The 26028-nt window shown below is 41.1% G+C and overlaps 1 protein-coding gene across 3 annotated transcripts in view; it reads right to left on the bottom strand.

The window, feature by feature from the left end:
- NADK2 (NAD kinase 2, mitochondrial) overlaps nt 1-22657 on the bottom strand; it is a 32407-nt gene extending 9750 nt beyond the window's left edge. For 2 of the 3 annotated variants that reach the window (XM_068666353.1, XM_068666352.1), the window contains exons 1-7: nt 22277-22656; nt 7673-7761; nt 7234-7322; nt 5996-6077; nt 4569-4652; nt 1250-1386; nt 257-335 (exon numbers count right to left, since the gene is read on the bottom strand). In XM_068666353.1, coding sequence (XP_068522454.1) covers nt 257-335; nt 1250-1386; nt 4569-4652; nt 5996-6077; nt 7234-7322; nt 7673-7761; nt 22277-22561 — 845 coding nt within the window. In that variant the 5' untranslated portion in view covers nt 22562-22656. Of the gene's footprint in view, nt 1-252; nt 336-1249; nt 1387-4568; nt 4653-5995; nt 6078-7233; nt 7323-7672; nt 7762-22276 lie in introns of all 3 variants that reach the window. The other variant, XM_068666354.1, reaches the window with a different exon arrangement.
- Nucleotides 22658-26028: the final 3371 nt, after the last annotated feature.

Raw genomic sequence — 26028 nt, forward strand, 5'->3', positions numbered from 1 at the left:
AAGGAGTAAAACAACAGAGAAAATAACAGCCAGGAATAATGAAGGATGAAATGGCCAGACCGGAAAACAGAGTAACAAAAATAAACATTACTGCACTTAATCTCTGAACACATACTTTGTAACCAGCAACAATCCCATCAGTCTTATTCATGGTCTAGAACAGCAAAGACGTCTCAACAGTTATTGCCCATTGCAGTGCCGTAAAAAGAAATGAAGTTAATTGTGTCCTGCTGCAACAAAAAATAATTACACATACCTGGATGAAAGAGATTCCCCAATGAAGACTTCATTGAGTGCTCTCACAGGTAAAAGATGTGGACCAGAAATGTCAGATCCTACAGATATTGAATAGAGCAGTGTTAAATCAAAGCTCAAAAACGCAAATTTTCAAAACCAACTCATCACTCACTGGGGGACACACTTTGCTGCCTCGTTTTGCAATCTAGATGTTGGTTCTCAGTGTTCAGTTTTCTTCAGTGACCCACGTTTTCAACTGAAAAGTCTGTATCCAGTTACAGTTCTTTACTGGAGACTACAAGTATTTGAACCAAAGTCATTTTCAGATATTGCTTTCCCTGAAAACTCATGGGCAACTAGACGGATGTCTCTTCTAGAACTCACTCACAGTGACTTAACAGATGTTCTGAATCAAGTTCAAAGAGCTAGACTTTATATTGCAGGTAATTAAAGGGGGCCAACAAATTGTTCATGTTGATCAGGACCTCTCAGTGAGGAAATGCAGGGCCAGACAAGTTAGGCACAGACTCTTGCATCTTCAGTACACCATAAAGAAAACAACTGAAAGTGTTTAATGACTTAGGAATTACCCACTGACAGATTCTTATTTCTCTTTTCTCATTTGCTTGCAGGCAGAGTGACAGTTTTTCAATTGTGAGCTAATCTACCTCAAATTCACCAGATACTAAGAATCCTCATATGCAACCTCCCCCCCACACATGCATTTATTGTGGACCAGTTGGATACACGGTAAATTGTTCCTGTGGTAACCCCAAGTGTCTAAGGTAACCCCAAGAGACCATTTAATAACAAGCTCAGGTATTCTGCCAACAGGTAATATTGTTTCAAGATAGTTATATAAGTTGTTTATATTGAAAACTAGTTCTAAATTTATAGTCCAGAATAAACGTATAGAAACAGACAATATTTCCTTCTGAAAAAAAAAAATCTACCTCCTATTCAAAGTTATCATAGCAAAGTGATTATATTCTTGTGATGGACTTGAACCTACTTTGATCCTGGAATCTTTCATTTATGTGAGCTCTGCTGTGTTGCTCTTGGCTTAGCTGCTGTTCATGTAGATCTACAGGCACAGGGTTAATACCAGTTCCTTCAAGATACAGTCGGATTCTTTGTCGCCACTGCCACCTAAGAGAGGAGAAAAGTTTGTGTCAGTATTCAAAATATTTACTATAGAATTAGCTAGGATCAGATTGTCTTGAAGACATAAGAGTTTCACTGGTTCATTTTCAAAGCAGAGCATCTTAAGATTAAAGGTTAAATATATTCAAGGACATATTTCAAGTTTTATAGCTTCCACTATCACTTCTATATTTATAAAGTTAATCATCCCCAAAAATAAATACACTTATTTGTTAGCTGATGTTTTTTGTGTGTAAAATAAGATGACATTGACCAAAAGATGTCTGCAACTGTTACATTATACATAATAACATTTATTTTTTTAGAAATGTGATTCTGTCTTATGAATTCATGACTGATACAATGCATTTGAGAGCAACAAGCTCACAGGAATTTATATTCATATAAATACCTTATAATGAATATATTTGTATTAATACTTGCTCTACTTTCTCTAACACTTTGCTTATATTCATAGATGTCCAGAAAAGCAGCTCTATCCATCCCTTTATTCATAAGCCCCATAATCACCCTCTAATTTTAATGATCTCTCCTGGCTTGGGAGCTTTAGGGTGCTTAAGAGTACTTAAGATGGAGAAAGGATATAAAAGGCATGCTGTTACATCACATCATTCAGATTTTTATATTTTTTTCCTAGAAATCAATTCCTTTTTCCTCTTATAATTTAAATATTACATAAAACAAGATAGAAATAGTAGTTTTGATTCAGAAAGCAAATCACAAGGAAGCAAATCACATCTTTTCCAGTTCATGCTGTTGGTATTTGAATGACAGTAGCCCGCTTACATGTTTCCTGAAAATTACACCAAGGAAGACTCAGACTTTATAAAAATATACTAGTTTTTCCTCATTGTCATTAAGACAACATCGCAACTTTGCAGTAACTTTAGCCTTCAAACCTATACAATAAGTTCCTTCAACCTTTTCTGAATTAACACAACTCTTTTTCATGCACCTACAAGTGCAAAATTTTCTAGAAATTCTGGGGTCATTTTCCCATCAGCTTTAAGTTGTTCTTCCCCTTCTGAAATAACAATAATGAAATCTACATATAGTGCACCATCTGAAGCATTACCACTGTTGGATAAAGAGGAAAAACTATTCTGTACATCTTTCTTATGACTTGTGTCTATACAATCTTGCATAACATTTGATTTTTCTGCAACATTGACATTAATTTGTATTCAGTTTGCAATCAGTACAATATGAGATGTTTTCCTGAGAAACAGTGGCCTGTCACTGTCCATCCTATGTTCATGCACCTGATTTGCTAATCAGTAACTGCAATACTCTGTGCTTGGCTTCAGTGTGTCTGCACTGAACAGCAAACCATTTATTACAATATGTGTCAAAATTTGTTTGGATTCTAATCCTCTCTTCCAGTGTTTTTACAGTTCATGCCAATCTGACCTTTAATATATGTATATATATTAAAGTCTCTTTACTTTCTTCATCCCAAGAAGGGATGAAAGGATGACCTCAAACCCAGAGGTCATCATTCTAGAGCCTCGCCAAACACATCCTTAGAAAAATTATCTATCTACCCTTAACTTTTAAGTATGGTTTTAGGTAGTCAGGCAAACAGCTTGCAGTGGGTATCATTACTTCCTCAGAATATTCATGCTAGAACAAGCCAGAAATCCTATAAAATTATAAAAAGGTAGCCTACTATTGCATCTCTATTCTGAGATCCTGTTACACTGCTTACCATCATAAAAAGAAACAAGGGCCGTTTGACATTGCATGTTCTTCATAAATCAGTGAGGTTAGTTGTTACATGGAACAACAAGGTAAGTGCTTACACAGATTCTTCCACTAAAGTGACTTCCACAAAGGTCATGGATAAGGACAAGGAAAGAAGAAAAATGCTCATTTCCCGTCTTGAGCACCTCACCATCCTAATGGTACTCTGAGCCAACAGAAATTCTTTCAGACAAGTCGATCCAGTTATCCTCCTATTAAAAAGATTCCTTAGGCCCAAATAAATCTGAGAACTGCGAAGTCAAACACCTACTCAGGTCTTTGCTTAAGAACATCAGTTTCAAGTCACACTTATTCTGAAAAAATAACCGGAAAGATCCTTTCTGTTTCACTCTGGTGAGGCTTAAGCTCCCTAACAGCAGTAAGAGGAGCATCAGCAACAAAAATTTAACATGGCATCCAACAAAATATTACAAGTGGTTAGAGTATCAAGAGAGTTTACCTGTGTTAGCACTACTAGCTTTAACCAAACTACTTAGCAAGATTGCAAGTTAAACCTGCTGTTTTCTAAGCCCGGGAATATTTGATTTCAAACTACCTTCTCATTTAGTAAAGCTACCGAAACCCACTGAGTTAGTTATAATCGATCCTGCTGACTGTATTCACCTCGTTCTATAATTATTTTATGTGGCACAAATACAACAACAAACTACAAATCAAATATGCTGTACGTATGAACAATAACAACAACAAAATAAACAACTGCAATGTATTTTAATGTGAATAACTTACTTCTGTTGATTGTTTGCCATCACAGAAGTATCCTAGAGTGTTAATACAACACAGAACAATGGTTTGTTTTTAAATAGGAGTTTATGAAAAACTGTACTCTAGGTTGTCCTTTAAAATTCAGGCTTGCTTCCTCCTTAGTTTAAGTAAGATCATTATTTTGAGAGTATCTAGTATTGAAAGCATCAAGCTACCTTTATCATAAAGAAAAGCTTTCCCTAACACTACTCTGGTAATAAAATTTAAGCCATTCTGGCTTAATCACTACAACCATCTGCATCAAACTGACCACTTCCTAATAGTACAGACTTCATTAGCTTCTATTGGTATGGCCCATCACTGTACTACAAACAGTTAAGAGTGTTAAAATCTGTAAACCAATACATCCTTTACAAGACTACAGTTCCTCATTTATGCATATGCTAATTCATAAAATAAATCAATTATTGAAGGTCACACCAAAAGCAGTTTTTCCAGGAACTTGTTATCAGCTTTATCCTTTGTGGTCCCAGCCCCTCTCTCAACCACAAATGCATTTCTCAACATAGTAAACATCTAAAGACAATTACTCGAGGCAATAAGATTTTACTAAGCATCATCTGCTTCTTATGGATTACACATTATTATGCATTTTCCAATCAACATGTTTTGTAAAACCAAAGATCACTAAATCGTACCTGAACTCACCACGATAAAGCTTCTGTAGTGCTTCAGGAAATGAGTGTGTGTATCTTACAGGCAAACACAGGTGACCCTCCGATCTGGAAGCAAACAGGAGTAATGATGATGAAAAAGTACAGTTTTTTGGTCCCCCCCCAAAAAACAACATAAAAAACAAGCAAGCTCTTTCAGTTACCCAAAGCAAAGCTAGGCTTTTGACCTTTATGATCCCATACTATTTCTACATGGTAGAAACATATACATGTTTATACATGGTACATTAGCAGCAATACCCATCTTTCAGCTCCTGTGATGTACATGTGAGACATCAGGATCTTTCTTCCACTTTTCCCCTAAGAAATAGTTGTTCAGCAGGTAAACCCACAAGAATACACAGGTACTAATATAGCACCTGTCACCATAGTTCTAGGCAAGGAATTCAAGCTTAATAAACCTTGCAAGTTAGAAAGAGTATTTTCCATTTACATATAAGTTGGTGATACCGAGACAGGTAGGTGACATGCCTAAGATCAAAAGAATCTCATGTCAAAGCCAGAAGACTAAACACTGCTCCCCTTTCATGAGTGATATTTGATAACTTGAAGGCACTTGTTATTTGAACCCTGTTATTCAGGCTTGATACTGTTGAATATCTATTCACAGCATTTGAAAAGTTTTGGAAGAGGAACATGGCATGCAAAGAAAAACTTTTTGGCCACTGCTTTCTTATCTGCTAAGATTTGATTAACTGGAAATATCAGATGCAAAAATCTAAATCTGGAAATCTCGTCAGACAGAGCCTTGGTGAATTTTGAGTTTTTACTTGCCATCCATTTGAAGGTTATACCAACCAGGCAGTACTAATACACTGTATCCACCTGCCCAAATCAATCTTATCACTAGGTGAATGGGAGTTTATAAGAGGACAACTAAATGCCATTAAGTGGCTGAGGATACGGCGTCCTCTGAGTTCTGGAACGGTTTACCCAACAAAACCAGAACAAATTTAATTTGTTCATACCCTAACAGATTTCCAGTAGGGTTCATCTTCATAAAGAAATTAAGTTTCTGAATGTTCAGATAGCACATTTAGTTGCTTATGTTAAGAAAGTCCCTTTTCCAGTCACTAGTCTGTACTACCATCTCCAGCCACAAGCTACTGCTCAGTAATAAACCTAGCTCCAAGTACAGCTGCATTAATGTGAAAACAGCTGTGGCAGTTGAACACATCAGTGCTTATCCAATGCTTCCTAATGTCCTCACAGATGAGGGGGGACAACTCGTGGAAACTTTTGTAATAAAACAACAGGTTCACTTGGTATCTACAATCTACTAAGACAGGCATTTGTGACCAGATGCCACAGGCATGCCACATGCATCATGAAAACAGATTCATATTATGCCTGACATTAAACATAGTATCTCTTTCCCAAACAGTTTTTACCTTTCAGGATCAGTATTTACTCCAATAACTGGTTTAAATTTATCAAAGACCTTACTGGCTGCCAACAACATTGTGCCATCACCTACACAAAAAGCAAAACAAAGAATATTAGTTTCTCTTCTCATTCTAATATTCCAAACAAAATAGTTTCACATATATTTCAGTACAACCGTTAACACGCTTTTGTGTCAACAACTGAACAGGTAAGTGGCACAAAAATAAAATGGGACCAGAAAACTGCTGACACCTTTTAAAGCAGAGTAATGACAACTGAATTCAAGATAATAAATGTGCCTGGAAAAAGTATTACTTATTTGACATCTATACTTGCCCTGGCAACTGAATTTGGCAGAAGCAAGTTTGGAAAGACATTTATGGAGCTTTCTGTTATGTTTATCAGCTGGTAAGAGAAATTATACATTCACACCTCACTTTAGTCTCTAACCTTGAGGATTTCATTGAAATCTGTAACAGTATTATTGGATGCCTCAGGCATGAACACATCCCCTTTGACCTGTTCTGAGTAGTACCCAATAGCTGAGGGAAAAGTGGACCAGTAGGGAGAAGACAATGGCAGTGCAGCATTCAAGTCTACTGCCACAAATGACTGAACATTAAGTGAGAACACAGCAACGCACTGTAGTATTTGCAGCAAGTCACAAAAATAAAACTGAATGAAGTGCTGCAATCTGATGTTAAAAGGAATCAATCAGGTTAGCTGCTCTGTTGGTTTGTCTAATAAGCTCTAAGGAGTGGCACAGGATGCGAAGAAGTTGCATATTTCTACCTGTGCCACCAATTCCAGATATACTGCAATGAAAGCGAGCAAAAAAGTTTGGGAAGGGGGACGAAAAGGAAGTATGTTAGTCTCCAACTCATGTTCCTAACAGAGTAGGGTTTAGGCCTACTCATAATCATATAAAAGCAAATATTTTATCCTATTTAGGTGAAAATTACAGTAAATTCCACAATTTCCACCATTTTGCACAAGATAATAGCAAACTTTTCCTAAGTGGCCATACATTGCCATTCACTTCCTAGTGCTACAAATTTCAGATATGAGAGGAAGAAAGGATGGCCACAACCACTGAATTTTGTCATGTTTTCTGACAATTATATCAGCCATTTACTTTCAAGATGTGCACATCTCCAGATGCTTTACAGCCTGCAAAATTTATTTGAAAAACATATCTATGAAAACATACTGAAATGTATACCTCCTTTCCATAAAGTCATACCTCCTGCTGATATAACAGCATCTGCCCACCGAACTGTCTCTTCATTATATTCTCGACGTTTAACAAGACGGACTTCTATCCTCTCGTTCCTATAAAGTGCAGGAAAAAGCCTGAAAGTGTCCTATATTGTTCCTTGTCACATCCTTCTGAAAAACTAACATGTAATTAAGGACTAAGTACAATTGTATTTGGTTTCTAAGCATTTGATGCTCACACAAACCCTTTAAACCTTTTCCATTTGTTTTCAAGACAGCAATGAAATGTGTTAGCTGAACTGTGCAAGTTCACATTTGTTTCAGGAATAACTGTCCATCTGCATCACCCTGTTTTAAGTATTCCATTTTATTAGGGCTTGTAACACAAAGCTTTCTTCCATTATTTTATACAATCCATGGATATTTGCACTGTTTCTGAAATCTTAACATCTGTATATTCTTACCGTAAACTGTCTACAACATGCTCCACATTTTTTGTATGAATGCGGTGCCGCTCCAATAGACCAGCGTAATTAGATCCCTTCAAGGCAAGCTGTAAGACAGAAAGCGAAATAGTTAATCATTACATTAAGTACTCTTGGTTGATACATACAGACGCTATTTAAAAAACTATGTATTTTATCTCAACATAAAGATGTCTGGTTTTATAAGCATCCCATTAGTTACATCTCTGTATACATACTAGTCAGCTTACATTCACTTGTTGGAGTAGTTACACAGCCACAGCATCAACCTCTTGAGGGCTCTACACAAACATACAAACAAATATACCACACTGACTTCTATGCCACAGCAGACACTTTGCTTTCCCTGAATTCACTAAGTAAATTTAAACTCTAAGTAAATCTACATCAAACAGCTTAACTAACTACATTCCTCCACCACGTGATGAAAATACTCAAATAGTTTGCTAGTTACCTGAAGAGTTCTAAACTTTGTGCTATAGAGAAAGAGAACAGAAAAAGCAACATGAATGATGATTAAAACATGCATCTTTGAATACTTAGAGCATTAACCTTCAAATTGTATTTGAGCTTAAGTGGAAGCTTGCCAAGTGGTGACAAAGGTAACAGTCCCCTTGCATCAAAATGAAACAAAACAAAAAAGACCCCCAAAACTTAAGGTCAAGTGACGTACTGCCTGCAGTATCACTCCCTGGATGATAGACCACATTTTTCAGATCTGTACCAATAATTTAGCAGTTGCATTCTGGCACCATTTTTCTTGTTCTTCTTGGAAACAAAATAATTTAAATACAGGACACTCTTTAGACACCTGTCAGTTCGTATGGGTAAGGCTTAAAGGAGCAGGCAGGTAGGTAAGATTTCCACCTGATTATTAGACTTTTTGCAACAGGCTTCTGTCCAAGTCTCAGTCACCAACTTTATATATCCATTCTTCTCCTCACTTATTTAGTCTGTTCATGTGGTGCTGGTACTGCCAAATACATGTCAGTGTGCAGATTAACCCCAATTTGGAAGCAGAAGAAAGAACAAAAAAGGATGATATTAAGTGCAAGGAGTTGATAAATACATTCCTAATGAAGGAGATCCTGTTTGGAGCAGTAGGCTAGGCTAGATCACCTCCTGAGACTCCTTGTAACCTGAATTATTCTAAGATTATACTGTCATTGGTTCTTTTTCCCATTCAGTTAAAAACCAATCTACCAGTGTAGAAACAAAAGTTCTCCTAGAGTAAAGAAATTTGTCAGTGCCAGAAGCTTTGAATGGGCACTTCCAGCAATGTATTCATGTGCCTTTATGCAAGGCTGCACATCCTTACAGGACTAAGTGGTGCCAGACAGCCGCATCTAATCCTATTTCCATACAGATTCCCACACCACAGAACCCTGCAGTGAAGGGGAGAGGACTGGCACGACACGACAACACCAGTTAACTGCAATCCAATACCCAACAAATGCTGTCTTTCTTCATCTGACACCTATCAATGTCAAGAAATCCAACCACAAGCTAAGCACAAATATCAGTGCAGAAAAAATTATAGAGAAGAATGGAATTGGCTGTTCTGGAACTGCATCTCCACTGGTCTCACAGCTGGGATCAAGAAACCTCCAACAGAAAGAGCTCCCAGACTTTGCCTGGACACCATCAACAGCACTACAGGCAGGCAGCAGGAGTAGCTGCCAGTTGTGCTTGGTCACAAGCAAAGATAAAGCCTGTGGGTAACCAGTAAACATCTCCACTGAGCTCTCAAGTCATCCCAGCGAAGCTCATTAGCAATGGTTTGCTGGGATGCAGGGTGTTCTGTCCTGCTGATTGTCTCACACATTGACCTCTCCTTTCTACTCCCCAGCTGCAATACTGGCACGCTCCCGCATACCTCTTTCAACGGCTCGGTGCTGCACTGGGAAGCCGAATGGTGCCACGGTGGGGAGGGAAAGAGTACGTAAGGCTACGGCCAGTCGCAGCGCTGCCCACTGCTGGGCTGGTTCTCAACCTCATGCTAACCAGTGAGTCTGGAAAGAAGGCAGGAAGTAAGAGTATTTGCCACCCACAGACAACACCTGCCCCTGAGCACCACAGGTCTCGTTTGCTAGAACTGGGACTTTCAGTTGCCTTCCTGGAGAACAAATTGACCTTGCTTTACTACCAGAAAGGATGAGAAATCCACAGCAAATAACCACTGCCCTCAAAAAACCAACAGGGTTACTAAATCAGGGCTCTCGTTCATGCCTCCTCTGGAAATATCTGCTGTGAATAAAACACTGCCACCAACAAGCACCTGACGTGCAGACTGTTGCTGCAGCACTCGTTTTTTCAGGCTGCTATTTCCACGAGCTATTACTTCCCCACACAAAGCACAGCCTCCATCTTGCAATTTTATTTACCCCATTTAGTTGCCAAATTTGTCTGCAAGCTACTTTTCAGCTTAGTCCAAGAGAGCTTTTATCTCAGAACAATGACAAAGCAGCAAATCTTTGCATGACCATTTGTAGGCATTTTTTCTCCCAACATCAGTGCCGAGTCATCAGATCGCACTTCTCTGTTATTACTAACAAGGAGAGAGTTGAGTAATTTCATTGCTGAGGAACAAAGTCTCTTCTCTAATTTACATTTGTCTTAGATGTAATAAATTATTATTTCATCAACAGCTTCAGGATGCAGAAGGAATGCTCATCAAGTAAGATACTGGTATCCTGATGACTGGCTGAAAATTTCCAGGATAAAGAACAGATATCAGATGTGTGAAGGTCTCCTCTTTGAATCCAACTCGAACAAGTAAGCAAGTATCACTAAGCTACAAGACAAATGGAAAGTTAAAGCCTTTAAATGGCTAAGCTACATCTGTGGGGCTGATGAATCCTCCTAATTTGCAAAAGACCCTAGAGATTACAGGTCTGCCTGTCTAGCTTCATCCCTCTAGCTCAGAGATCAGTAACTCAGAAGTTCATTCACCTGAGATGTCACAGTCACAGCCTGCCTGAGCCTAACCACAGTGAAGTACATCAAACATGTGTTAGAAATCATCTGCTTTTCAGGTAATGACTCCAAATAAGCCCTGTGGTCTGAGGTCAGAGAATCACAGAACAGCCGAGGCTGGACAGGACCTCTGGAGGCCATCTGGTGCTGCCTCCCTGCTCAAGCAGGGCCACCTGCAGCCAGTGCCTAGATGCCCTTAGCACATCTCCACCCACCTCTGGTGCAACTGCGCCCAGGCTCAGTCGCACCTCCAGGGAAGGAGCGTTCTTCAGCATTCAGACAGAGCCTCCTGTGCCCATCCACACCCACAGCCTCTTGCTCTAACTCACACCAGGATCCCAGTGCCACACTAAGCGATCACCAATGTACGTTACTTCTTAGAAGATCTCTGTGATGCTGAGGAAGCTCTGATTTACAGCTGCCACAGCACTCCTTCCACAAGAAAGGACTCTGGCAGATCACTCAGCTTTCAAAATCCAGCAGCAAGTGTCACGGCCTCCCTACTTACATGGAAGTAACCAGACATGGGTGAAGGGAATTCACTGTCTCCCTCAAAGCCTCCTCTGTGATAGCTAACCCTGCAACTACAGCCCAAAAGAGCAAATCTTCAAATTGCTGTCACTAGGAAAAACAATTTGAAAGCATTTGAGCATTATCTGCCTCCACAACCACCTTGCAAGCAAGGCAAAAAGGTGGCTGCAGTGATTGAGAACAGTGCACAAACACTCACCTGACTTTTAAGGGGAAAAAGCATGTATTAATCTTTACTATTTACATTGTTAAATGTTCAGATAGCTGAGTACATAGAAGACAAGGCAATGACAACTGCAGCTGTAATTTTAGGATCTGAGGGCACAGAATGTCTAACAGATAGCTTTATACTAAATATTGACATTCTTGGCTAAAACATGAGAAAACATAAAACTATTATCACAGCCCAGTGTTGAGTGTGTTAGGTATTGCAAGCTGTGTGGAAGAGCAATCTGATAAAAGCATCAAGTCTAAGCGAAGAAAAATTGAGCTATACCAAACGCCTAATAACACCTACAAAAGCGACTTTGTAAAAGGATGTTTCTTCAGGTTTATTTAAAAAATCCTCATTAATACTCAAATGAAGAGAAACAACAGAGCTCTGACATTTTACAGAAAAATGTTCTCATCCAAAGTAATCGTTGTATCTCATTTTACCACTACCTTCTTTGCACGGAATAAGTTGGTTTGATTCATGAAACTGAAGAAAATTAAACAAAAAAACTAAGTATCACAAAGTCATAGTATATACTCCTGCAAAAAAAAAAAAAAAAAAGGCAAAATAAAAAACATTACGAAGAACGTTAAGACATACCTACCAGTATAAGAAGTATGTCACAAAACATTTAAATTTCCAGATACAAACTTCCAGTGATACACTTTCAGAAACTGCCAAACTGAAGACTGACTTTCCGGATTTCTGGACAGGCTGGAAAATAAAATGCTAGTCCTACAGAGCTCAGGATCTTCATGCTGGGACGGGCTTGGAATTTATGTTGAAAATGTAAAAACCTGCATGAGGGGGTCACACACAGGCCTGCAGTCCTGTGCAGCAGGTTAAATAATTTTGCCAGTAATGGCAAAAGAAACTGAAAGTACCAATGAAAAGAAGTTATGGACAATAACACAGGAAATGCAATGCTCACCTAGTCTTACTTGCTAAGGCTACCAAACAGGAACAAGATGTTCCTTATTCCTGTGAGGAGAGCAAGGGCAAAACACACAAGAAACATGGCTTAGAGCATAAGGATATTCAGCTAAGGGCGGTATCATCAGAAGTACAAAAAAAAACGTAAGTATTCATGGAGTGAGACGAAGAAAGTACAACTATACACCTGTTAATCTGACTTCTACAGCATGCAAAATTGAAAAATAAAATGCTAGAATAAAAACATGAGAGCTAGTCTAAATGAAAGCGCACTAGCTTATGAAAACAGGGACAAAATAGCCAAAAATACCTTCAGGCCTAATGTTAGTAGTGTTCTTAAACACCACAGCAGAGATGCAGTGCAGAGCACGCTTCCAAAAGACCTTGCATTGGAGAACACACTATGATGAGCAGAATGTGGTTTGATGGAGCTCTGCTCCCTCAGGAGCCATAAGTAAGAAAGGCCTGCACTGAGTGTCTCGAGAAAGCTTTTACCACAGCCATGGTTTTGCCTGGGATAAGGTTATTTTCCTCACAGAGGCTGGTATAACGCTGTGGTTTGGATTTTTGATGAAAGCACACTGATGGGTTGGTTGCTGTTGAGCAGTGCTCACACAGAGCCCAGGACATTTCAGCTTCTTGATGAGGGGCTGGGGCTGCACCAGGAGCTGGAGGGGACAGGGACAGGACAACAGGCCCAGGCTGGCCCAGGGGGCGTCCCACACCGTGTGCTGCTGTGCTGAATGATAAAACTGGAGTAAAAACAGAGGAAGGGGAGGGGAACAGCTCCCTCAAGTTATCTCAGCCTGCGAGTTCTCATATTTTTACCTTTCTGCTTCTCTCCCCCATCCCACTAGGGGAGAGCAGGCGAGCCAGAGGCCATGTGGTGCTGAGCTGCCTGCCAGGGCTAAGCCACCAGCCCTCTCTGGTGCCCAGCATGGGGCTCCAAGGGTTCAAAGCAATGACAGATGTGATTGGAGCATGCTAGACCGAATTTAGACTTCTGCTTAGCTGCCAATTGGCAGGCTCCCATGCTTGCCACGGGGCTTGCTTGCCTTACTGTATATTATAGTCCAGTGCTTGCCAGTGACTGCTTTTGCTTCAGCTGTTGGCCATACTCCTTGTCATCTTTCCTTGCTGTGCCTGGGAACGTCCTGATAACAGCCACAGCCACACTCTAGGGCTGGCCCATGGCCAGGGCATCAATGCTGTCCCCGTGCTGCTCTACTGGACAGGCTGGAGCTCCAGAGTGAACTCACATCAGAGGGACCACGACCTGTGGACGAGCCCACGCAGGAGCATGTACACCCCTGAGTGTCTGTGGCCACAGAGAAGTCCAAGATGCAGCAGGAACACCCTGCAGTGGCTGTGGATAAGGCCATGCTGTAACACCTTGAAGTGTCTGTGGCCATGAGGAGGACTACAACACAGGAAAAGGGCACAGCAGAGCAGGGACACCTCACAGCGACTGTGGATAAGTCCACATTATAGTAGGCAGACCTCTAAAGGGACTGTGACTCCTGTATAAGGCCATACAGGAGCAGGTACACCTCTAAGGGACAAGCCCAGGCTGGAGCAGGGGTGAGGGGAGGAGTTCATTGCAATGTTACACCTTAAGGCCTGGCCCAAAAGGACAAGAGGTGAAGATTGTAATGGATACACCTTTAAACTGTTGTTAACCCATCCCATGATTTGAGTAGCATGTTATACGAGGGAACCCATAGGAGAAACTACAGCAGGAATCCCTGCCACTAGCGAGGCCAGGAGCAAGGGCCAGAGTTCATGGCAATGTCAAACTCTGCAGCCTGGTCCAAAGGGACCAGGGTGGAGATTGTAACGCATATACCTTTGGGTTGGTGTAACCCATGATCCGAGTTGCATGTTATAGTAAGTTCCATCACAGGAACTACTCAAACCAAGAGAGGATGAGCCTCACAAGAAGCAGTGCAAGTGCAGCAAGTGACCAGACCCGAGGTGGCTTTGGCATCCAGTAACTCCACACAACACACCGCACCTCCTGTCCTGGGAGAGCACACAGAGAGTAACCTGGTCACATACAGAGACCTCAGTGCACGTTGTACAGACATTTGGGGGACCACAGGGTGGTCCCCAAAATAAGGGGATGATATCTGTGTATTAATCAAAGGGTGGTGATCAACAAACACGTACCAGAAAGTGTGGGACCTGTGCATAATGTCAATGGTATGGAATAACAGGAGGATTCAACCTGGTTTCAGCTGTGATAGAGTTAATTTTCTTCAGAGAGCCTCATCTGATGCTGTTTCAGATCTTTGATGAAAACAGAGCTGATAACACACTGATTGATAGCTTAGCTGTTGCAGAGCAGTGCTTGCCAGTGCAGTACAAAGCCAAGGATTTCCTTTCTTCTTGTGCTGCCCTTCTACATGAAGATAACTGGCAAGCTGCACCCTTTGGAGGAAGCTCTGATTTACAATTGTCGCAATACTCCTTCCAAAAGAAGGCAGTTTGAGAGGCCACTCAGCTTTCAAATCGTTTCTTCTTTTTCCAGAACTAGAAACAGCTTTGAATATAGCATGCAATTCAAGCAATACACTCAGTTTCCCTGACAAATAAGAAACACTGATTCAACATTTGCTTAAAGGACCAGGGCCTAAGACTGGCAATCTATAATTACATGCAAGTAGTTTTCCTATGCTCTGGTGTTATCTCCTACATATATTAAATCTTCATTTCTCATGTTAAAAACAAGCACAGTTTTCCTCACAAGTCAAGCAAACGTTGAGCTTTCTCATTTCTCCTCACCTGTATTTAAAAGTTCAATCACACATTAAGCTTCCCTATTTCATACCACAAAAACAACCTGCATACTAATGTGTTGGGATTAAAGCATGGCTCAGTTTCTGGATTTTAGAGAATGATGTACAAAGGCAAAGGCAAAATACACCGAGCAGTTGGTCACAGTAGAACCTGCCCAGTGGAAACCTGCACCTTGGAGGCATGTTTCAAGCACGCCAGAGAGAAGGGCCTGCAAGAGGCACAACCACAACCCTGGATTTTCAGGAAGTTTTCCAGCATCAGCTGGAACTGATAGGAGATTCAAACTTCTAGGTTCATAGAACAGATAACCTCATTTGGGAACCGTACCAGCCTTCATGGTAAGTGTAGGACAGCATGCCCACCTCAACTTCTTGTAAATACATTCGAATTATCCAGACAACAAACACCGACCATTTGCAAGCCTCAGTTGCTGTATTTATACTAATTTATGGCCTTCATGGGAGTCACCCAAACTTCTTAAACTTCTCAAAAGTGTACTATGTTCTCCTACATGCTTTTGCACTACAAATACTAAATGCAACAAGTCTGATCTTCCATGGTTGGTAGAGGTGAAAAAACAAAAAACAAAAAACCACGGACTCTGTGATCATCAAATTTGGAAAATAAATTCATCAAATTTAAGCCTTTACTGAAAGACTCAGGCGCAGTGAATTGATGCTTTGTTTGATAAGCCCATGGCTGAAACTTTTGCTAACAAAAATACAGGCTTCAGCACAATCATGTCTGCAGTGCAAGTGGGTTAACCCATTCTGGGATACTCAGATCTTCCAGGGACATTCAGTCCAGGTAACCTCAAATAGCAGGAATGCTCTGAAGCCCTCTCTGAAGCAAACCTAAGAAACAGTTTCACTGAGAAGAGGCAGGTCCTGAGTAAACTTAGGATGCATTGATTTCAGACGATTTAATAGCTAAAAAGCACAATTCACAAACTCAACATCTTGTTTACAGGACAGATTTAATAATGATCAATTGCCTTAGCTAAGGTAGCAAAGAAAGACACAACTTTCCAAAACAAAGTCCTATTGAGGACAACCTAGGCTCAACGTTCAATTTCTCTGCAAAGCTTTCAACGTGATTTGAGTCTTCGATTTCAAAGTACTGCTGAGTTGCAGCCTGTAGGCATTAAGCCCAGTTCCTCTCTTCCTTCCCAGTCTGGGTCATGAGTTACTATACAAACTGTTCCCAGCAGTCTGGCCTTCCTGTACACTGTTTCTAACAGTGCTGTATGTCACCTCTCCTTCTGTAGTATACCAGTGAGCTGCTTTAGCTAGGAAACATTTTGCTTACACTTCTCTTGCGTTTTTTTCTTCCCAACAACTTAGACCTCACTCTTTCATTATACAGTGACAACCTTTCAAATGCTGCCTCATTCCCACTACAGAGTAATGCTTATGAGGTGTTTTGTGTATCGTAGCATTTTGTAATCCATTACTTCTGTAGTAGCTGACTTTCACGATCTCTGCACTTGGTAAGTGAAGCTGGCAACACTATTTCCCTGGTGCTTTTAAAGATGCTGCCTTGGGGTAAGTGTTTTATCTACAGGTGAACAAAAGTAATAATGCCATGGTCTGTTTAAGAGTTCTTCATCTACTAAATTGAAGCATTGCCCTTTTAACCACAACTGAAGAATCCACATAATGGTTTGTAATTTGAAGGCTAATACAGAACATGTTGTGTTAGTTATAAACACATCAGTAGCTACTTTCTGCATTAACGGCTTTCTAGCAGTCCAGGCAATTTAATCTTTCAGTATGATACTAACATAACTAGTTGTGATTTATGACATTAATTATTTGAAAACAATATCAAAGACTTTAAAAAAAAAAAAAAGCCTTTTTGCCTTTTTGGCTGTATAAATTATTAGATCCTTGATGAGATAGGTGAAGTTAAGTTTAATTTAGGCACAACAGAATGCCCTACTTTCACATCTATTTACTATATATGACTAAGTGTATTTGAATGGGGTGTTGGAAAAACAAACACTGCGGGAAAAGGAATTATGTTTTAGTCATTTTCCAGACACCTCTCATGACAGAATGACAACCTAAAAGGTTGTGTTCATTGTTTTTAAATAAAGCAGCAACCCAACCTACTGAGCACCGAGGCATGTATACCAAGTTTCAAAACCAAAACCACTCTGGAATTGCATAACATGAACTACATGTTACCCACCTCAATGTTTTCAGCAAAGTAGCTCCAACTTTTTATTTATGAAATAGCATCTCTAGCTTTATGTAATTGCAATATACTGTAATCTGCCTTGACTTCTTCATGCTTTAAATTCAGTAGACAGGTTTTATTTTATTATTATTTTTTTTTTAGCTTTTCAGGGTGAGGTGGAGTCAACTATAGTTCTGCCAGTTTTTAAACACTCTTTATGCACTCCACAGAGGATAATCTGCTGGTATAGTTCACATTACAGAGCAAGCAACCAGAGATAGCTAGTCTGAATTCATCAGAATGATAAAAAGCTTCAGGTCACCACCTCATTTGTTAATTAAGTCTCTGTTAAAAATACTACCTTCTTATACAATTGAATCCACAGGTCAATATGTACCCTAAAGCATACTACTTTTTCAAATAGCTCAAGTTTTAAGAAGAAAATACAAAGGCTTTACATTTTTGAAAAAATGGGTTACCTGACTTCATTTAAAAATTCCAATTTGGTTAACTCTTCATTTTGCATATTACTTTACATTTCTATTCCCTTCCTTCTGTTTATAAAAATCCTACTGTTTTAAAAATACCTGAGTAACATTTTCTGAAGAGCATCATAGTGGATCAAGGGCATTTGGACTGAAATGCAGATCTCAAACAGAAATCTAGAGAGCAAAAAGCCTGCCTAGCTGCTGAAAAGAGTACCTTGGTATAGCAGTATGAAACTCAGAAACCTGAAACTCTACTAGTTAGGAAAGGTAATTTAGAAGTGATACCAAAAAATGCTATCTTTTTGCCATCTAATGTGAAAGAAGGTAAAGAACTTTCCGTAATTTAAAAAAAATCACTTATCTAGTTGGAGATACAATAGTTTATTTTCCTAAAGAGAGTTCTCTCTAGATATGAAAATTTTAGTGCATAGATCAGTAACAGCTGGTGCTGGAAGCATCTAAATAAAGGAGGACTGAGTGCACACACACATGCGTGCACACCTTTAATGGATTTTGTATTTTGGTGCACAAGAACTCACCAGCTCAAGCCAAGCCTTTCCCATCTGCTTGGAGGAACAGACAACACCTCCCTTCCTGGCCAGTTCTGCTTACTATGTTTTCGGTGCCTTATATTAATGATGAGCTCACATCGTGCCTCTTTCAGAGGCAGCAACACATTGCAACAGAGTGCCCTTTCTCTATCCAATTACCAGTTTTCAAGAAAGCTGTAAAAACTTCATATTTTCGGGATGACCATCCCTGCCAGTTTGTTGCAGTAGTCTGAAAGAGCCAAAACTTGTTCCAAAGCTTCAATTCCTTGCTTTCCCTTGCCATTTCAAAGACACATAAAACAGTCAAAACAGCCTACCAACTGCAGTCCACATTAAAATATCTTCCTCTAATTAAGAAAAAAAAAAAAAAAAAGGCAACATTTCACTTGACAAGATGTTTCAAAGGTAGTTAAAACTGCATATGAAGCATGTTTGGACAGCTAACTGATCTTTCCTAAATACCTTCCAGCAGTGACAAGTCAGCAACTACACGTCAATTGCTCTGTCAAGCTGGAAAGAACAGGACTCGGAGGAAATTAGCTTTACCTATTAATGGGACAGTGATTCCTCTGAGAATTATATAAGGAATACAGCTTTGCCTGCTCTGTATGAGTTTTCTGAGAGTGAAATAAAGGGATGTGTATGGCAGTGAAATTCTTGCAGCACATACAGTAGCTTTCAGTATTAACAGACTGGATTGTTCATTTTTTGTGATGGGCTGTATTTAGATGTTTATCCCACCATCCAGGTCAGACAAAATTCAAACTGCTGTCAATTACAGTAAGCAAACTATTTGTAGCGACTTCAGAAAGCAAGTAATATTTTTATTTAACTTTTACCTAATAACTGCAAGTGTCTCCTCCATACAATACAATAGTCTCCTCAAATATCAACATAGTAAATAAAAGAGCTCCTGCATGATATGATGCAAGATACTTTAAAAAATATTGCATCATTAAGTGTTGGGTTATTTGGGGGTATTTTTCATCCCAGGTATTAGAAGAGAAATACTGTTACACATTTCTAATTTCCTTTCAAAACTAAAGATACTGAAAACATCTCCTGTGTAAGTTACATTCAAAGCATTTAATCACTCTTTCCAGAATAGTTCACAATTAGAATACTCATGAAAAAAGTCAGACATGTCTAGGTGTGGTTATCAGCAGCTTCAAGACTTATTTTTAAAGTGTGCAAGAGCATCTACCAGAAGACCCATGAAAACATCCACTTGGGGTAAAGCATGCATGACACGTACGTAGAGACGCAATGAAAGATTTAATCTTTTACAGATCTCCTAAATACTCTCAGTGTTTACTCTCTCTCATCATCTCTCCCCCATCTGTTCTGCTTTTCTGCTGTCTGGGTTGTTTCTTCACCTCTCCTGTCTATTTGCACTGAGAAAGAATCCAGGAATTCTGACCTTGTTGCTTTGACTTGCAACCTTTAGCAGTGTTTGTGAAGTACAAATTACTTGGTGTGTCCAAAAAAAGGCCACAGAAGAAGTCAGGCCACAGCTCCTAAGGGCCTGCATTTCCTATTAGAAGTGTCAGAGTCAGCTTCTATACCAAGAGAGTCTGCTTCATGGAGTATGCTACAATTTATACAGCATAATACACATGATATATGCTGTGATTTAGATTTTTTCCATATACAATGGAGTGTGCCAGTGATTTATATTTAGATTCTTTGAACATAAAAGAAGTTCTATTTAATTTGAGGCTCAAAGGCATATATGCAGTGTCACTTCTGCATTAAGTGGCTTACTGTGTTTTCTGCCTTCATGCATAAACACACTGACTGCAACACCTAAATTTCCTGTCTCAGCAATCAGACAAAACTGCTTAAGCCCACAACCATCATAATTTGTCCTACACTGAAGTCTGATGCTTGCAAGTAGGCATGTCAGCTACCTTCCAGAGAACTGCAAGTATCTCTCCTGCTCACAACCAGCAGGCAAATGACCCCAGGTAACACGTCCTAAATCTAAGCCACCAACACTACAGAGGTATTAAATTGGACTTCCTTATTAAAGATTTCCAGTGTCTGGACACCTGAAGATCTGTGTCAGACCATGTACTCCTCTGCTGGTATGGCATCCCTCATGCTGCAACACTGCCACACACAAATGAGCTCCAGAGTCACCTGAGCCCCTGCAAAAATAACACAGTCCTCACCACCACCCCTCCTGGGTTGCTAGCAGCTTACACCACCAGGTGAGCCACATTTCTCCTGTATACTTCCACTTCCACTCTTTGCCACCACCTCATCATCTACAGCCTTCCATGTGACCCTCGATTCCCACCTTGTTCCCCATTTCACCTTTCTACGTGACTAACCTCCCATGCCAGATTCACGTCTGCTTTGTGGCCTTCGGTTAAACTGAGAGTCACCCTGGGTGGCGACAGCAGGGACACCCTGCACTTCTGTGCTCACTGGCCTCAGCTTCAGGGACACCAGCAGCCTTGGGAGCAGCTTCTGCAGTCTTCAGCAGAGAAGCAAGGACAAAGGGAGCAGAGTGCAACTAACCTCAGGAAACAAAAAACATCATGTTCCAAGGCTGCCCTTAACAAATGTGGCACAGATAAGGAAGTACATTTTGCAGAGATTGCTGTCCACCTGAGACAGAGTAAGAACCTTCTGAGTTTTCACCTAATGTGTTTGCTGAGACTGCTGTTAGCTCAGAGACCAAGGGAAAAAAATCTGAGACCCAAGTCGCAGCAGACTAAATACCGGCCAGCTAAAGAACATGAGAAAGGGCAATTCTCCTTGCTGTCTTCATTCCAGTATTTCTTGTCATATTTCAAAGATATAATTCTGGAAAAATCTTCAGTGTTCTTGCACAAATCTTTGTATTCCACCACCCCGCCTCAAAGAACCTAAATAAATACTGGTAAACACATACTTAAGCAAGTTAGACTTTGGCTACCTGAAGACACTCAGTTTTACTGCTGCAGTTCCTCATGTGGAAGTACTGAGGGGGAAGCTAGATTTTTTAAAAAGGCACCGATTCTAGAAAAAGAACACCCCCCACATGGAGAATTCTTATACCTGCAATTATCCCCAAAAGGACACACTCTAAGATGCCTCCACAACCACTGCAATGGGGCAGCGTGCATTCAGTGCTACTTTTTTGTTTTTAATGCATCTTCAGCTGCTACAGGTCACCCACCCAGCAGAACATGTTGTTTCTGAGAGAAGAGAACTGAAGCTGGCTGTAGTTATATATTATTTTATATATATATATATATATATATATATATATATTCAGGCAAGAGCACCTTCCAGGACATTCAGCGCTTACTAACAACATTGCTCAGTAACTGATTCACTGCTCCAGCCTTGCCTGTTCACAAGTAGGTATGGTGAAGAACAAGCAGATTTTATTCTTTTTGGGTTTCAGTGTGCAATGAGGGATCAAGCTGATTCCCTACATGCTTCACTGCAAGACATGCCTCCTCAAGAGATGCTGAAACATAGAAGAGCAGCCTCATGGATGAGGCACTGCTTTTCTACAGCACGAAGGCAGGTACAGGGACACTTCACCCACATGCGCTGACAGTAAGAACACAGGCTGGTACATTTCCATGTTAAATGTGGTAACGTGTCCAGTTTGACTACTTAGGAGAGCTCTATGGAGCAATAGAAATTCAAGCGTGAGGAATTCCACAGCAGACGGACGGCCACCTGAAGTGCACAGGGAGAGATAGAAAACGTGAAGAATCCTCTTACTGTAGGTACACACTCCTTAACCCTCGATCTTCACAGAGCAAGGCAAACCTGCCGCCCGTTCCTCCTACCGAAAATTAAAACCCGTTTGCAGATTTCAACCCACCGTGGGCTGTAACGGACCCAGGCTAACGGCTAACGGCTCTCACATACACACACACCACACACCCCCCCCCCGCCTCACCAGCTGCCGGAGGTCGTCCTCGGAGAGCCCTGCGTAGCGGTACCGCTGCTGCTCGAACTCGTACCGCGTCGTCTTGGCCACCACCGCCACCCGCGACGGGCGGAACCCGCCAGCCCCAGCCCGGACACCTCCGCCGTTACCGGAGCACGGCCCCGTCCCGGTGCCGGTGCCAGTCCCGGTCCCGGTCCCGGTCCCTGCCCGCTGCCGGAGCAGCGCGGAGCGGCGAGCGGCCGCCCGGCCGCCGAGGCAGAGGGAGCCGCAGCGGGAGCCCCGCCAGGCGGACATCGCCGCCGCCGCCCCCCGCCCGGCTCCCCTCAGGGCAGCGCTGCCCGCCGCCGGCTCGCGCCACGGCTCTGCGGCGGCCCCCGCGGGGGCGGGGCGGCGGGGCCCAGGCGCATGCGCCGCCACCGCCCACAGCCAGGGCATGCGCGCCTCGCCTGCCCGCCGGGAGGGGCGGGGCGCGAGGGGAGCGCGGGCGGCCGTTGGGGCGGGGTCCCCGTCCCAGTCCCCGTTTCTGTCACCTCAGCCCCGTGGCGCTGAGGGGTGTCCCCTGTTCCCCCACTTTTCTGTGCTGGTTGCTCATAAAGAAATAAAGGCGGCGGTGCCCTCTGATTTAGCTCGTGGAGATAGGAGCTGGGGGTTAACCTCGGCTCTGGGAAGCCCGAGGCGGGGCGGTTGTGGCAGGCGGTTAAACCGGCCTCTGTGAGGAGGAGGAGAGCTGGGAAGGGTTCCGTGTGTGGGAAGGGGGAAGCGCCGAGCCCGAGGGGGCTCTGATAGTGGGAAAAGTCCGGCTTCTGGTCGTGGTTGTTCTGGTCTTTCGTGGGTTTATGGCAGGGTTGGTGGAAAGCAGCAGGGCTGGGGAAAGACCTGTGGGGAGCACTGCCTCATGAACTAACGTAAACAAAGTTTACCTTTGGCAAATGCAGGAAACAAAACAAAAAGAAGGGAAAATAATCGATCCTGGGCTACTTTCTATTACTGTAAGTGAGCTACTTGGAAACATCGCTTTTTTTTTTTTTTTTTTTCTCTTTTTCTTTTTTTTTTTTTTTAACCGTTTCAAAAAACTGCCTTACTCGGTATTCTTTTTCGCACGTAGCACATCTACACTGAAGGCTGCATTCACGCACGTTTCTCTAATTACTCATCTTGTGCCTGGTTTTCCCCGAGGGGAAGTCACGTCTCTCTCCATGCAGGCAGGCTGAAGCTGCAGCTTTTTACCTGTAAGTGCAGGTTTTTTTTTTCCATGGGACTGTTAAGCAGGAGAGTCCTCGGAAATCCGACTAGCTAAAGGCATTCTGCCATTCCCTGCTATTGTATAATAACAATACACGAGCTCCATCCAGTCTCTACTGATGACAGGTAGTAGGATTTTCTATCTACTGATTAGCTTAGCCTTGAAGGGTGCTACTACAAACCAGATTACCAGAGGGTAATTAACCATAACTAATTCCCTTGCTGACCAGAAAATACCTCATTCTGTATAACCATTAACTTCTAGAGTGTACGAAGCAGTAGATAATATGATATCTGGAGAACAAATGGAAATAAGAGGTTTTGCAAATTTATGGCTCTGTTCTGCATCATATCTACTTTATAGCTTACAACGTGACAATTGGACTGCTCTAGGGATCTGCACTTCATGCATTACCTATTTATATTGAACTGTTTTGATTACTGATCACAAATCAGCTTCAACCGCTTTGTCAAGCTTGGATAGGGAGCAGCATTTTATCCTGAAGACACACATGCCTCAGAGTAAAGGCCATGATAGGATCTTTTGAATTAATGCCCACAGCAAACATTATAGGCATGCAACCTTAAAATATGTACTTTAAAGTGTAAATTCAAAATGCCGTAAGATATCCTAATTTTCTGGAAGCAGAGCTGAAGGACAGAGTATAAAGTGACTCATCCAAGAAGATGACTGCCAAAAGGGAGTCTCAGACAAACTATCTGAGAGGTACAGAGATCTTAACGACACCCCCTTCTACATTTGGAAAAAGGTTTAAACTTTCCATAACACATAAAATAGAGTTTGTATAGTGTTACAATTTGCATCGTACTTTATAGATGGGCCTACTTCCAAAACATTCAATAAGACTGCTTAACCTCACCCTCACTACAGCTTCTCATGCAACATACACTTGGATACATCAGAATAAGATGCAAGAATCTGTAAAATGACACATTACTCGTTTTGAATTATATTCACGTTTGTCACTTACGAGATGAAGTATGTCCCATCTTCAATGGCTTCAGAGCAATACATCCGGTGCATTAAAAGACAGATAGGCTCACGCAAAATTAAATCAACAAGCATGGGAATTTAAGCATGGTATTCTTATAAGAAACGACTATGCAGCAGGGATGCATTTGCACTGTAAAAATTTTCTATCTTGTGGCTGACCACAACCAAAGTTATATATCCCATGTGATAAAGGACACCTCAGTACTGCCTGCAGCAAGGAAAATGCTTCAAAATAACATTAATTTTAGACATCAAGGAGTTATAGTACAGGTCAATTTCATGACAAAAATCCATAGAAGACCAGGCTGGACTTCAAAAAACAAAACAAAACAAAACAAAACAAACAATGGTATATAAGAAACATAAAAGTATTAATTCTGTGTGACAAAACAATATACCTGGAATAATTTCTAAGTCACAACTAATTTATTCCTGTCATTACACTAGCTGGAAAACTGTCAGTGCATGACTGTGCCAGCAGTTTTATATGGTTGTCCAAATGTAGCCATTTTTCATCCAAAATAATTTACTACTAGTTCTACTGAAATTATGGTCTAGGGCCATAACTTCTTCATTTCTACTCCTTATTAAATCTGGGGAATGACTTCTTGTGATTACTTAATTAATAAACAGTTATATAGTTAACTTATACGACTTTCTTCATATGCCGGTAACTACCACTGATATCTGAAAATGATAATGCTATCAGTGTTTAGTTGCACTCACGGAGGAGGAGGTAAACAGACCATCAAGGTAATATTTTACAAAACGCAGTCCTCAGACTGTGAACTCAGCTGACCACAGCTGTTAATTCTGACTATTCAGAGGAAAAGTCCAGACTAATGCTCAGAGAACGTGTCACTTGTTCAGCCCATCAGAATCTTACAAGGCAGGTAGATGAATTCATTAGTAGTTATTGAATTTCTCATCCCAGATTCCATCCATGTGTGCTAGAATTTACTTGCAATGTTTGTATCTGCATCAGTGATTGCATAGCTTGACTATATAATTTGCTTCATAAATTCCAAACTAAAGGATGCTTCAGAACAAGAAAAATAAATGCAGTTATTATTGTGAATGCAAATTATTAAAAATCTTTACACAAAAACAACAAGAAGGAGCAACCTTTATTGTCCACACTTTCATCAGAATGTCTTAAGAGAAATTTACATTTCTGCTTTTCTTCTCAGCCTTTGTGCAAGGCCATCTACATCATCCTTGAAGTGGGCTAACAACTGATTTCAACATTTCAGAAGCAATGTGAATATGCTTGAACATGCAGACACATTGTTTTATAAGAATGAATTGCGAAAAATGACCCTGGAATCTAAACTCCACTTTTTAGATAGACAGCTGCTGTAGAACAGGGAATGTGTTTTTTCCCTATTTTTCCTGCCAGCATGCTCCAGTGCTAGGTCCTCTAAAACCATGTAGAGAAAAGAGGATGCTCTTTCCCTCCCTGTCTCTGTTGTACAGACTGTCAGCAGCACTGAAAGCAGTAGCA

Source organism: Anas acuta, chromosome Z (assembly GCF_963932015.1).
Source record: "Anas acuta chromosome Z, bAnaAcu1.1, whole genome shotgun sequence".
In the NCBI taxonomy this organism is placed as follows: domain Eukaryota; kingdom Metazoa; phylum Chordata; class Aves; order Anseriformes; family Anatidae; genus Anas; species Anas acuta.